The sequence below is a fragment of the Dromiciops gliroides genome, chromosome 1 (assembly GCF_019393635.1).
Source record: "Dromiciops gliroides isolate mDroGli1 chromosome 1, mDroGli1.pri, whole genome shotgun sequence".
Classification (NCBI taxonomy): Eukaryota; Metazoa; Chordata; class Mammalia; order Microbiotheria; family Microbiotheriidae; genus Dromiciops; species Dromiciops gliroides.
The window spans coordinates 303,376,730-303,391,376 of record NC_057861.1 but is presented as its reverse complement, the minus strand read 5'-3'; the positions used below and the strand labels follow the sequence as shown (position 1 = coordinate 303,391,376).

General features: G+C 40.3%; 1 protein-coding gene across 1 annotated transcript in view; it reads left to right on the top strand.

The window, feature by feature from the left end:
- LOC122748670 (O-acyltransferase like protein-like) overlaps positions 1–9,459 on the top strand; it is an 87,286-nt gene extending 77,827 nt beyond the window's left edge. Inside the window, 7 exon segments of the mRNA XM_043994482.1 lie at positions 1,919–1,978; positions 1,980–2,027; positions 6,187–6,319; positions 6,930–7,017; positions 7,020–7,112; positions 7,971–8,129; positions 9,341–9,459. Of these exon segments, the coding sequence (XP_043850417.1) occupies positions 1,919–1,978; positions 1,980–2,027; positions 6,187–6,319; positions 6,930–7,017; positions 7,020–7,112; positions 7,971–8,129; positions 9,341–9,459 (700 nt within the window).
- Positions 9,460–14,647: the final 5,188 nt, after the last annotated feature.

Below are 14,647 nucleotides of genomic sequence, written 5' to 3'. Positions count from 1 at the left end.
CTGTATATTTCACTGTATTAATAACTCATAGTTTATAAGCTATTTCTCTTACTAGATGATGCATTCAGGATATTTCCAGTTGTGTTTTTTTTTAAACACCATACTCAGATCTGCTAGAAATAACATTGCACAAATTATTTTTCTACCCTTTGGGGTGATTTCTTTCAGTATGTTCTCAGAAATGGGATTACCAGGTCAAAGGGTATGAAGAGCTTTTTTTGTTGTTGTTTTTTTAGTGAGGCAATTGGGGTTAAGTGACTTGCCCAGAGTCACACAGCTAGTAAGTGTTAAGTGTCTGAGGCGGGATTTGAACTCAGGTACTCCTGACTCCAGGGCCAGTGCTCTATCCACTGCGCCACCTAGCTGCCCCTGAAGAGCTTTTTAATTCTTGCTACATACATAGCACCCAAGACTATTCATCAGCAAGAATGGACCAATTTAAAATGCCAGCCAGTGATGTATGTTTTGCTTTCCCCTGGAATCCTGCCAACACTGAGTTTTAAATCAATTCTATTTATTTTGTTTCAGCAAAGTTTTAAAGGTGTAATTATTTATGGATGGATTTACAATCTGTGGATTATCTGTGGTAGAGTTTTCAACTGTTTGATCTTCCCTAGCCCCCTTTGCTACCTTCTCCCACCATCCAGCAAATGTAGCAAAAGATAATACACTCTCATTTCAATATTAAGCTATCAGTAGCATAGTAAACAAAAGATAAATCTGAAACTCACCCTCCCAGCAAATAATACATTCCCAAGTCAATGTATATGTCCATATATATATATATAAGTATAATATATATACATTTATACTAATACAATATACACATGCACATGCATACACATGCATGTATGTGTATATACACACACACTATCTTCAAGAATAAGGAACAGGAACAGGGTTCAACATACCAGAGGAGTTACATGATATTCAACTGCAATGATTTGTATCACCCCAGTTCAGACCTTGGCCACCTCTCTCCTGGACTACTGCAGTAACCTTCTCATTGGACTCCTTGCATCCAGCTTCACTCATCTCAAAGTCAGTCTCTGCAGAGTTGCAGAATGAATGATCTCAAAGCACAGATCTAACCTGGGCACTCTTCTTTGGTTAAGAAACTGTGGTGGATTTCTATTGTCTCTAGGGATAAAATGTAAACTCCCTGCTTGCCATTTAAAGCCCTTCCCAACTTCCCAACTATCTTTCCAGGATGATTGTCTTTGATTCTCTTATTTTCCAGCCAAATCGTCTAACTTGTTGTTCCCTGTATAGAATATCCCATCTCCCACTCTGATGCCTTCGCAGTTCCTCTCAGGACATTTCCCTCTCTTGAAGCCTCAACTCAAGCGCCACTTCCTACCAAAACCCTTTCCTAATTCCTGCAGCTGTTAGTGATCCTCAGTCCTTAAATTCCTTTGCATTTCTTTTCTATGTATTTTTATTGTCAGGGCACATGTTCCCCTTTCTCCTCCCTCAGCATTCTGTGCTTATTGAAGACAGGAATTATTTTTATTTTTATCTTTGTCTTCCCAGTGCTAGCCCCATCATCAGCGAGTCATTTCAGTCCTATTCGACTCTCCATGACCCCTTTTTGAGGTTTTCTTGGAAAAGATGTTGCAGTGGTTTGTCATTTTTTTTCTCCAGCTCATTTTACAGATGAGGAAACTGAAGCAAACAGGGTCACACAACTAATAAGTCTCTGAGGCCAGGTTTGAACTCAGGTCTTCCTAACTCCAGGGTCCTCCTGACTTTGGCTCTACATCTACTGCATCACCTCAATGCCTTAGTGCTAGCATAGTGCCAGACATATAATCGACACTTAATAAACTACTCCTTCCCTGGCCTTAGGTGTTTAAGCTTTGCAGCCTAAGGAAGCTGGAGAGCTCACTCTTGAGAGTTGTCTTCTTTTTCTCCCCAGAGGTAAGTATGTCCTGAGATTCCTGGGAGCTGTACTCTTCCTGACATCCTTCGCCATCACTGCTTTCACTGGCTTGGAAACTTCCTGTTGCATCCCCATTAGAAGCAAGGTAAGGGGTAGAGTCCTTCTTTTGTATTCTACCATATGGTTCCTTACATGTGACTCTTAGTTTCCATCTCTGTGCATTTATTCAGGCTCTTCCCCAGGCCTGTAATATCATTCATTCCCTCTTTTCCTCTACCTTTCCTTCAAAGCTCAGCACAAATGCGGTCTTCCACATGAAGCTTTTCCTCGTTTTCCTTTACCACGGCTGCTAGTGCCTCTCCCCCACCCCAATTACCTTGTATTTATTTGTATATATCTTCCATGTTTTTACATGTGTAAATGTTGATTACCCTGAGAGAATGTAAGTTCACTGAGGGCAGGGACTGATTCATTTTTGTCTCTGTCCCCAACAGCTAGAACATAATTTGGCACATAGTAGGTGGTAAATAAATGCTTGATGACTGATTGATTGATGCTCCTCCCCCACCCCATGGTCAGCAAACTCAAAAGAGATGATAAGAGGATTTGGCAATATGCACCCTACCTATAGGGGCAGCTAGATGGCTCAGTAGATAAAGCCTGGGCCTGGGGTCAGGAAGACCTGAATTCAAATCCAGCCTCAGATACTTACTAGCTGTATGATCCTGGTCAAGTCACTTAACCTCCAGTTGCTTTAATACACTGGAGAAGGAAATGGCAAACCACTCCAATTCCTTTGCCAAGAAAACCTGATGGATAGTATGGTCCACAGGATCATGAAGAGTCAGAAGACTGAACAACAACCACAGCCCTACCTATAATTAACAGTTACATAAGATTTTCACAATGATCTAATGTGGTAGATGTTATTAGTATCACCATTTTATTATCTATCGCCATCACTTATACCATCACATTTTAGCATTTTCATATTATCTGCTTCACTGGCATATCCCAAGGAAAATACTTTGTCAATCTCAAAATACTATATGTGTATATGCTTACACATATGCATTCATACATATCTACCCCCACAAATGCACATGTGTGTACAGATGTGCACACATGTACAATAAGCTATTAGTAACAGCATGGTATAGTAGAGGGCAGGGAACTAGCTTTGAAGCCAGGAAGGTTGAAGTCCTATCTCTGAAACATATCGTCTGTGTGACCCTGGGTAAATCACTTAACTTCTAGGTCCTCTAGGTCAGAGAATCAAATGGGGCCAGAAGGCAACCAGATTAAAATGTAATTGGGAAATATTTTTAAAAATACAATAGAACAGAACATAGATAAGGATACTGTTTGGTTTTCTCAATCAATATGTAGTCCAGGGAGATCCCTATGAAAAGTTTAATGGCTCCTTTTTATTGGAGTTTGACACCACCCATCTAGGCAACTCTAAGAATTTTAAGTTTCTGAGAAGGTGTTGAGTTTTATTAGTAGGGGGAATTTCTTCACCAGCCAGTTCTCTCTACCAATTAAATCACAATCTATTCCCTATTCTTATGAGTACATTTGAGGTAAATGTTCACCCCAGGTGGAATTTTTAATATATTCTTTCCCTTAAAACTACTAAGCCATTAAGATTGCATGTGGAATTCTACACGTGCATACAAAGGAAATATGGACTGTACTTGCTCTTAAAATTCTTTTCACCAAGAGTGAGAGTATAAAAGAAGAATACAACTCCCAATTATTTCTTGAACCCAATAAAATTCTTTATTCTGAATTTCCAGGCCCTCAACTAGTTAATCCCCCTACCCAGCCTTCATTTCCTAAATCTATACAGGCATACCTTGGAGATATTGCAGGTTCAGTTCCAGACCATGGCAATAAAGTAAATATTTCAATAAAGTAACTCATGTGAATTTTTTTGGTTTCCCAGTGCATATAAAAGTTACGTTTACACCATAGTTTAGGCTATTAAATGTGAAATAGTATTATGTCTAAAAAAAACAATGTACATACCTTAATTTAAAAATACCTTGTTGCTTAAAAAAAATGCTAACTGTCATCTGAGCCTTCAGCAAGTCATAATCTTTTTGCGGGTGGAGGGTCTTGCCTCAATGTCGATGGCTGCTGACCCTTCAGGGTGGTGGCTGCTGAATGCTGAGGAGGCTATGGAAATTTCTTAAAATAAGACAACAATGGAGTTTGCCTCATCTATTGACTCTTCCTTTCCCTTGAACACTCACAGGCCATTGTAGGGTTATTAATTATTAATATAATTTTATCCCTCCTTAGGGAATAAGGAGGCTCTAGGGGAGAGAGAGAGTGAGAGAGAGAGAGAGGGAGGGAGAGGAGAGGTTGGTTGTGGAACTCTCAGAACACACACAACATTTATCAATTAAGTTCACTCTTAATTGGTTGAAGTTCATGGTCTCCCCAAACAATTACAATAGTAACATCAAAGAACACTGATCACAAATCACTAATAACATATCAATAGATATAATAATAATAATAAAATAATAATGATGATGATGAAAGTAATAATAATAATGAAAAAGTTTTAAATATTGTGAGAATTACCAAAATGTGACACAGAGACAGATGTGAACACATGCATTTGGAAAAATGGCATAGATAGACATGCTTAATGCAGGGTTGCCACAAACCTTCAATTTGTAAAAAAAAAATGCAATAACTGTGAAGCTCAATAAGACAGGGTAGGCCTGGATTTCCCAGCCTTGTTTTTCTCCTTCTAGCTTAACAAGCTGTGGACCCATTCCTTTCTGCTCAGGACCCATTCATTGTTTCTTCTGAGCCTTCCCCTCCCTTCCTTTTGAGTTCTTCCCACCCAGCTTTCATCCATACCATATCAAGACCCCCTTTTTCTTCAAAACTTCTCAACACTCAGCTACTGTACAGAACTTTTCCAAAGTGTGTGGGAACTCAGCAGCCATTGCTGAAATGCTTTTTCAGATGTTCCCCTCAGCCACTTCCATATTTGCTGAGGATTCAAATATGAAGTCTCTGTTGTCTCTTACTTGGAGAAATGGGAGGAATGGCTTGGGATGATGGTTACTTACATGTGGTTCACACAGATAAAGACAAAAGTACATTTCTTAATGGGTCCAGTAACTCTGGAATAAGAGGTAAAATACAAAACAGAGACATAATTATGACACCCTGTAGCTCCAGACAGTGCATTATATATATATATTTTTTTTTTTTGCAGGGCAATGGGGGTTAAGTGACTTGCCCAGGGTCACACAGCTAGTAAGTGTCAAGTGTCTGATGTCAGATTTGAACTCAGGTCCTCCTGAATACAGGGCCAGTGCTTTCTCCACTGCGCCACCTAGCTGCCCCCAATATATTTTTTAATATCTTATAATTGTTCAAATTCAAACTCTTACTTTCTCTAATAACTGACCTCACCTCAAGGCACTTTGATTCAAGCTCCCTCAACCCTTTCTCACACTTTAATACCTTCCTGTCTTCCCCTTCCTTCTAGTTTCCGAAGATAACTATGCTTCTTTCTAAAACTCTTGGGCTTTAGATCTAGAAGGGAAAAGGAAGGAAATAAGCATTTATATCATACCTACTATGCATGTGCCAGGCACTGTGCTAAGCGCTCTACAAATATTATCTCATTTGATCCTCCTCAGAACCCTGTGAGGATAATTATTATCCCCATTTTTAGTTGAGGAACTTGAGGCAGACACAGGCTAAGTGACTTGCCCAGAGCTGTACAGCTACTAAGTGTCAGAGTCTTAATTCTAGGCCCCGCACTCTATCCATCGTGCAACCTAACGGCAGCTAGAAGGGAACTTTGAGATCATTTAATTCAACTGTCTTGTTTTATAGTTGAGAAAAATGTGGCTCCCTGAAATAAACTCACTTGGAGTCACTCAGTAACAGAGCTGGTATCCAAACCCATCCATGTCCTCTGATCTTAGAGTCAGTTGTCTTCCCACTCTATCAGATTGTTTCTCCAACTTGCATTGCTCCCTATGACCATGGATCTATGAGCCCCTGCTTTCTCCAACTTGCACTGATCCCCGTGCCCATGGATCTATGAGCTCCTGCTTCCTTTCATGCCTAAATCTTTTGACTTTCTTAGCATTCTCAATGTTTTTGGTGTGAGGGGGTCAGTAATCAGGGTTAAGTGACTTGCCCAGGGTCCCACAGCTAGTAAAATGTCTAAGGCTTGATTTGAACCCAGATTCTCCTGATTGCATGGTGGGTGTTCTATCCACTGGGCCACCTAACTGCCCCAATTTCCTCAAATCTTTCAGAGAACACGAAGCTGTCTTGTATTTCTTGGAGTACTACAACAAGTCCTACTGCTGTTACAGACCTTTGCCCGTGTGCGTGATGCTCAGTATTTTCATGCACCACAATGACCAGGCTAATATTCTCAAGAGCAAGGTAAGTCCTTCCTTGAAAGGCAGTGTAGGAAAATGCAAAGACTGGAAATCAGAGGCCTAGGGTTTAGCTTTGTTCTCCTACTAACTAGCTGTGTGACTTTAGGCAAGACATTTTGCTTTTCTGAGATTCAGTTTGGTCATCTATATAATGGGAGGGGGTAGACTCAATAATTCCCAAGACTTATTTTTGTTCTAAAATTTGTTATGATCCTCTTCTTTCTGCCTGGCCCACCATCTGGAGTAGATAACCAGAGAGAAGAAAGTCAAGGAAGGCAGCAGACAACTTCCCTACATGTTTCCAAGGGACTAAGACCTTAGAGTTCAAGCAATAGGGGTGAAAGGAAGGTCTTGGAAGCATTCTGGAGCTAGTGACACAGACTGTGGTCAGAACATTACAAATCCACATCCCTCCCCCAACCCTCACACATACATCCAAGATACTCTTTGTTGCCATACTTTGGCCTTGAGACAGGGCTCACAAAAGCATACTGCAGAGACAGCTTTAGCAATTGCAGTGAATAAAGGGACATATGGAAAAATGAAAGGAAGGAAGAAAGAGCAGCACTACAAAATAACCAAATGACCTATAAACACCATTTTTCCTCCCCCAGACACAGCCTCTTGCTGGGTGGCTTTGCTGCTTAGTCACCCTCTTAGCAGTAGTGTCTCTGCCATGTTTAGTGGATGATTCCTTTGACACTCAGTGGCAGCTGCCCGCTATCAGGCACTTCACTGGACTCTGTAGGCTGTTCCTGTGGGTTGGATCATTTTTGCATGTCAAGAAGGCTATGGAGGTATAGGATAGCATAGGATGTGCATTATTGAGTCATTTGTTTTGTTTCTAGGAGGGTGACTAATGTAAAAATGGGAAAAAGGAAAAATACAAGATGACCATAAAGGACTTTTTATTGCTGAAATAACCATTCACTGAATGATGTTGACTCAATGATGATAAATTGTAAAATTTTACTGCAGCTAAGCCACTGTTTGGTTTTTAATGTAAAAATTATTGTTTTTTATTTTTTGCAATTACGTGTAAAAACAATCTTGAGCATTCATTAAAATTTTTTTTAATTCAGAATTTTCTCCCTCTCTCCTTCTCTCCTCCCTCCTTGAGAAGGAAAGCAATTTGATATAGATTATACATGTTTTGTTATATAAAACATACTTCCATATTTCTGGGTTTATTTTTAAAAACTGTATGTTTTGTTTCAATCCCCCTTCCCCTCCCCCCCCAAATATGAGTTCTGAAAAAAGACATAGTTCCTTTAAGAAGTCTGTTAAGTGGTGTTCTAGTAACCATAATGGTTTATAAAGAAATTAATGATATGCCCATTTCATGGCCTAGTTTCAACAGCCAGGAAGATTGGTAATAACAGGCAGTGTGGTGTAGTAGAAAGTGTTAATTTGTTGTCAGGGAACATGAGTACATAGGACTTAACCTCTCTAGGCCCACTAGCAGTGAAAGGAAGCTGTTCCTTCAGGTTTTAGTAATGGTGTTAATCCCTTTTAAATCCAAATAAGTAGATGCTTCCTTAGGATAGTTTTCCTAGATTTTGACTTTCAAGCCAAAGGAAGCAAAAATGAGTATCTAATACAGGCTGAAAGGAAGTGTTTACTACCACAGTGAGTCAAAGACTGTTTCTTCACAGGTCTGGTGAATCAAGTGCTTTCTGGTGACATTTGGAATTTACTTGCCCACATTAGTTACGCCTGCTACTTGGTACATCTAATGCTGATCATACTGTACAATGGCCTTCAGGAAACTCTTATTCACTACACTGACACCAACATGGTGAGTTCTCTTGTTGGCTCTTTGTGACACAATCTGCTCTTTCATTGGCAAATGAAGGCGATAAAAAGCCATTTTCTTTGAGCTTAATTGTTTCTGCTTTTTCTTGAAAAAGGGAGAAGTGTTTTGGCATAATATGACATCCTTATAATTTTTCTTTCTGTAACAAGGGTTTGGGGGCCAACTAGTCAACAGAGCTATTTGATGAAGTCATAATGGTGAATCCTAGGATTATGGAATTTAGAGAGGGAAGCTACTGGTCAAGATCTAAATGGAAATAAAGATAAATAGCACTTTATACTATTTGTTCTTGTTCAGTTGTTTCAGTCATATCTGACTCTTTGTAACTTCATTTCGGATTTTCTTGGCAAAGATACTGGAGTGGTTTGCCATTTCCTTTTCAGCTTGTTTTACAGATAAGGAAACTGAGGCAAGCAGGGTTAAGTGACTTGTCCAGGGTCAGACAGACTTGAACTCAGGTCTTCTTGACTCCAGGCCCAGTGCTCTATCCACTGTGCCACCTAGGTGCTCCACTTTATAATATTACTACAAAGCATTTGCTTTGTCATTGTCTTTTGGGTATTAAAAATTGATATTGAATGATATCACTAACTGTGTCTATCCTCCCATCATCGTTATTTGGGCTGGACCTATGATTTCATCAGTATGATGGATTCCCTGACAAATCTGCAATTTGTCTGTGACTTCTAATCTTATAGTAAGCTTAGATCTCTGGGGAGGAGGGATGGGTGTGAGTAATACAGTTTCCATGGGAGATAAGTGTGCTATGATAGATGGGGAAGGGCCTAGGAAGTGTGCTGATATATGAGAGGACTAGAGGAAATCCTAGGCAAAGGTATGAATGGCTTTGCTCCAATGCATATGTTTATATATATTTATATCTATATCTATATCTGCATGCCTGTGTTTATATTGAAGCCCTGCTTGTAATCACATGTTTACTAAGTAAAAGGAAAGATGTCAGTTAATTATTTTTTTCCCAGAGAATAATCATACCCACTCTGCCTTCTTTTCCTTCCTTAATTCTATCTTTTCTCTGGACACTGCTTTTTTTAATTTTTAATTTTTTTTGGTGAGGCAATTGGGGTTAAGTGACTTTCTCAGGGTCACACAGCTAGTAAGTGTTAAGTGTCTGAGACCGGATTTGAACTCAGGTCCTCCTGAATCCAGGGCTGGTGCTCTATCCACTGTGCCACCTAGCTGCCCCAGGACACTGCTTTTTAACATTTACCACTGGGCTGGTCCTGACTATGTTTATTAAGAAGCCCTTTCAAGAACTGAAGCAATGTCTCCTTGGGCCAGTGACCACGAGTCATCAGAATGGATGATTCTCACAGTGTGAGGATGGGATTGACCAACACATGTATAGCTTGACTTTATATATAGTAGTGCTGTTCCTGAAAGGTTGTGTGTGAATCAGTTATTGTAAAAGTGGAGATTCATTATTTAAAACAGGGGTTCTTAATCTAGAGTCCATGGATTTCAAAAAAGATTTTGATACCTATTTCAAAATAATTAGTTTTCTTTGTAATCCTCTATATTGTATGCATGTACAGTAAAGATCATCTGAAACTGTCAAAACAGGGTGAATTTAATGTTTTGCATAATGAAATAACATTACCTATTATTTCACCTTCTACTAAGAAAAGCATGACACATAATTTCATGTATTGTATTTTCATCTCTCTCTCTTGTGTCTCTCTGTGTCTCTGTCTCTCTCTCTCTTTCTCTCTTCCCTAAGGCCCCAAATACCCTCATAAGGTATGTGGTTCAATCCTGTTGAGTGTGACTTCAGAGTTGTCATATTTCTCTCTATGCCACTGTCCCAACACTGGATTAAAACTTCAGAGAAATCTCTAAAACAAAGTTTAGGTATGGTTCATGTATAGGGTTTCCCCAAATGTGGATAACAGGGTGCTCTCCCAAAGAAGTACTCAGTATACAATATGGGTATCAGGAAGAGGATAGGTATTTATTTCCTTTCCAGTAGAATTTACATAGGACACAAGAGACACAAAGACATATGTGAACAAATATAGAAAACATAAAATACTCAAATGGCTAATTTCATTCTGGATAGTACCCAGAAAGGTAACTACCTTTGTGGTACTGAAGAATAGGCATTTTGCATTCATCTCAGACCCACACTGCTCCAGTAATTCAATGCAATTATCATAAAGGGTTTGCAAAGTTCAAAGCCCTTACATAGCCAGGACTTTTGTTCTTCAGATATAAGATAATCCTAGCAGTGATATTCTTCTCTTCCATGAAGCACGCATTTAAGATAATTCTTTTTTCCCCCCTGAATTCAGGAACTCTCAAACTCAGGATTGCCCATGAATTTATAAACACAGAGCCAAGAAATATCCATTTTTCTGGCTTTCTAGCCACTGACCTATACTCAGAAAAAGAAAAGAAGAAGGAGGCCACCAGGGGCTTAAAGACCAATTTCCTACTCACCTAGCACATGTTTCCAGCAGTTATGTGCTTCTTTTTTAAGGTAAAGCTGCTGCTACAGGGAGAAGAAAGAGACATCTCCACGCATCCCCTTCCTGGAAAACCAAGAGAGAAAAAACAGAAGGAAATAATACCAAGCCTGAAGGGTCCAGAAAGAGAAAGGTTGGAATTATTTCCATAGCCCTTATAGATCAAGAGGAAAGAGGAGGAAGGAGAGGCACCTGAAAGGTAAGAGGGACCTGGCTATGAAGGGCTTTGAATACCAAACAGAGCCTTTATATTTGATCCTGGAGGTAATAGGGAGCCACTGGTGCACTGTAGGAAGATCACTTTAGCTACTGAAGGAATGATGAGCTGGAACAGGGAGGCACTTGAGGCAGGCTGACCCACCGGCAGACATAAGGGGACTGGGGCCTGCACCAGACAGGTGGCATTGTTAGAAGAGAGAAGGGGCATATGGAGAAATGCTAAGAAGATAACATCGACAGGCCTTGGGAGCAGACTGGATATGGGGGTGGGGTGTTGGGAATGGACTAGATATGGGGGTGGGGAGGAGTGAGGCCTCATTCTCCTCATCTGTAAAATGAAGGGGTGATCATTAGCATGTCTTTTGGTGGCAGTTTTAAAAAGCCAAATGAAAACAAAATAAGCTATACCATGACATATCAATTAACTGAAACTGGCTTCTGCGATACAAATACCAGCCAAGCTGGGCAGAGACCCAGGGAGTTGGCAATCTTATGTTCAGCTCTAATATTCTGTGATCCTGGGATTCCTTTCAGCCCGGCTTGGGGAATCACTAGCAGCTATTGTGGGACTTGCCACCTCCCTGAAATCTGCCCTATTCTGGCTGCAGAATTTGGCCACCGTGTGAGGTCCGTCCTTTCATCCCAGGATTTACATCTCTTTGTTACATAAAGCCTTGCTGGCTTTCTAAGGGAGTGAGGACTTCACTGAGTTCCACGGGAGCCCCCTGGTGGCTGATTTAGCACCTACATACCTCTGCTTGGAATGAGGCCTGGAAGGTGGCACAGTGGGCAGAGGGGCATGACAAGAGTAAGACTTCATTCAATAAGGATGAGCCCTCAAGGGGAATTACCCAACTGACTGCTTTGCTCAGCAGCAGAACTGCCAAATGCACCCAAAGACTAGCAAGCCAGGACCTGATCATCTTATAACACACACACACACACAGACACACACACACACACACACACACACACGGATACACACACCCCTTATGGAATGTTGTTTGTTTGTTTTTTCCTTTTTAAGAAAATAGCAACTCTGGTATCATTTTTCAGAAAATATAAACTAGAGGCTGTGAAGTCCCGCTTATTGTTCATGCACAGATACTTCAGATCTTTGAACATTATGGTTAGAGATAAGGGATGTTAAGTAGAGGCAGCTTAGGAGGTTCAGTGGATGGAATGATGGGTTTGGAGTCAGGAAGGTCCAAGTTCAAATCTGGTCTCTGACATTAACTGTGTGACCCCGTGTGAGTCGCTTTAACCACTGTTGGCCTCAGTTTCCTCAACTATAAAATGGGGATAATAATGGCACTTAACCTCCCAAAGTTGTTGTGAAGTTAAAATGAGATAATAATTGTAAAGAGCTTTGTAAACCTCAAAACACTATATAAATGCTAGCTGTTTTCAGCCCTTAGTCCATTGTCTGCGGCACATAGTAGGTGCATCATCATTGCTAGTTGGCTGACTGATTAATTAAGTACAGAGATAACTGGAATATACTATCTTATTTTCTTGCTTTATGGTTACAGCTACAGTTAAAATGACCTGAAAGCATTTGCCAGACCCACATCAATGAAAGGCCCATAAGTGCTTGCCATAACTTTTTTTGACATACAAACATCCACGTGATATGAAGTTTGAGCCTTGTTTGTGTTTGAGAGGGAGTGGGGAATTTGGAGAGTGAGGAGGAGAGAATGTTTCATGTTGTTTCTCTGAGACTGACCAGTCAATAAGGTCTTATGACCCGTTGCAGAGGGAATTGATGGAGCAGTAGAAAAAACACTGACCTGTGTGTGAGGCCAAAGATGGTGGTATGTCACAGGGAAGGTTAGAGAGATGATCCTGGGCTCTGACACTTACTAGTCATGTGGTCTTGAGCAAGTCACTCCAGCCAATCAATCAATCAATCAATCAGTCAAATATAGCTCAGCATCCAACTAGTCTGGGACATTTTTTGGGCTTCTGTGTATGTGAAGGGAGCTGTGACTACCAACTGGAGGAAAGAATGCTGAGTAGAACACAGAGCACCTATGTAAGGGACTTGGGTTTTTGCTTCTTGAGCTACATAGGATATGAAACACAATGAACAAATGTAGAAAACATAAAATACTCAAATGGTCAATTTCACTCAGTATAGACCCCCAAAAGGTAAATAGCTTTGTGGTATTGAAGTTTCCCTGGAGTTTTTTTTTGTTTTTTTTTTTTAGTGAGGCAATTGGGGTTAAGTGACTTGCCCAGGATCACACAGCTAGTAAGTGTTAAGTGTCTGAGGCCGGATTTGAACTCAGGTACTCCTGACTCCAGGGCCGGTGCTCTATCCACTGCGCCACCTAGATGCCCCCTTCCCTGGAGTTTTAATCCAGGGTTGGGGCAGTGCCACAGAGAGAAACATGAAGGAGACATGGACCAAAGATACTTCAAGCAGGAGAGAGATGGTTGAAAGAGCAAGTGCTAACTTCCTCCCCAGAACTGCAGACATATAGGGGAAGCCAAGCACCTAACCTACTAGACTTCCATCATTTAGAATCAGAGGACTTCTTTCTTTCCCTCTCCCAATGTCCCCCCCCCCCCTTCTCTCTCTTTCTCTTTCTTCTCTCCCTCCCTCTCTTGGTCTGTTTTCTCCCCCCTCCCCATCTCTCTGTATGTCTCTCTCCAAAGTTCTTTTACTGAGTGCTCATTTATTCTTATAGTTTCTGGTATACTCTAATCTTCAAGTCTTCTGCAATTTCTCTTCGCTGTTTTGCTTGGATAAATAGTTTTTTCTTGTTATTTGCTATTTGTTACAGTCTTTTGTGTAAACAGCATTTGGCTTGAAGCAACTAGCTCCACTGAGTGAGCTAAGACCTAACTTCTCCCTTAATAGTGACTAGGAAGTGTTTTTCCTTGTGAAACTAGTCCCATACTCCTAGATCAGAGATATTTGAAGGGAGCAGATAGATATAATTCTAGTCTGTACAGAAGCCTGCCTGCTCTTCTCCCCCTAGCCAGCCTTCCAGGCTAGTCACCTGCCTCTTCTTGAGGCAGGTCAGGCCTCAGATCATATAGATCAATACCATCCTCAAGCTGCATATATATATATATATATATATATATATATATATATATATATATACACACATACATATACATATACACACACATATACACATACATATACACACATACATACATATACATATATACATATATATATACATACATACATATATATATATATATACACACATGAGAGAGAGAGAGAGAGTGCTCATGTGGACTCATCTCTCTTACACAGTGAAGGAGTATTTATTAATTGCTTACTACATGCCAGGCACTGAGCTAGGTCCTGGGTATTCAAAGACAAAAAAGAAACTAGCCCCTGCTTTAAAGTATCTTATGTTCTATTAGGGGAGACAACGCATAGATATATTAGTATATGTAAAACATATAGAAACACTACAAAGGGAAATTTCCTATTTCTGTGCTTCAGTTTCTTCATCTATAATGTATGTGGGTGGGACTTAATGGTATCTAACTCCCTTCCATCTCTAACACTGTCTGATTTTAAGAGTCGAGTCTTCTTGATTCAGTTGTGTCAGACTCTTTGTGCCCATGGATTTTTCTTGGCAAAGATATCAGAGTAATTTGCCACTTCCTTCTCCAGTAGATTAAGGCAAACAGAAGTTAAATGATTTGTCCAGGGTCACAGAACTAGTAAATGTCTGAGGCCGATTTGAATTCAGGTTTTTCTGAACTACCTCTTAGGCAAACAGAGGTTAGGTGACTTGCTCAAGGTCATATAGTTAGTAAGTGCCTGAGGCCAGGTTTG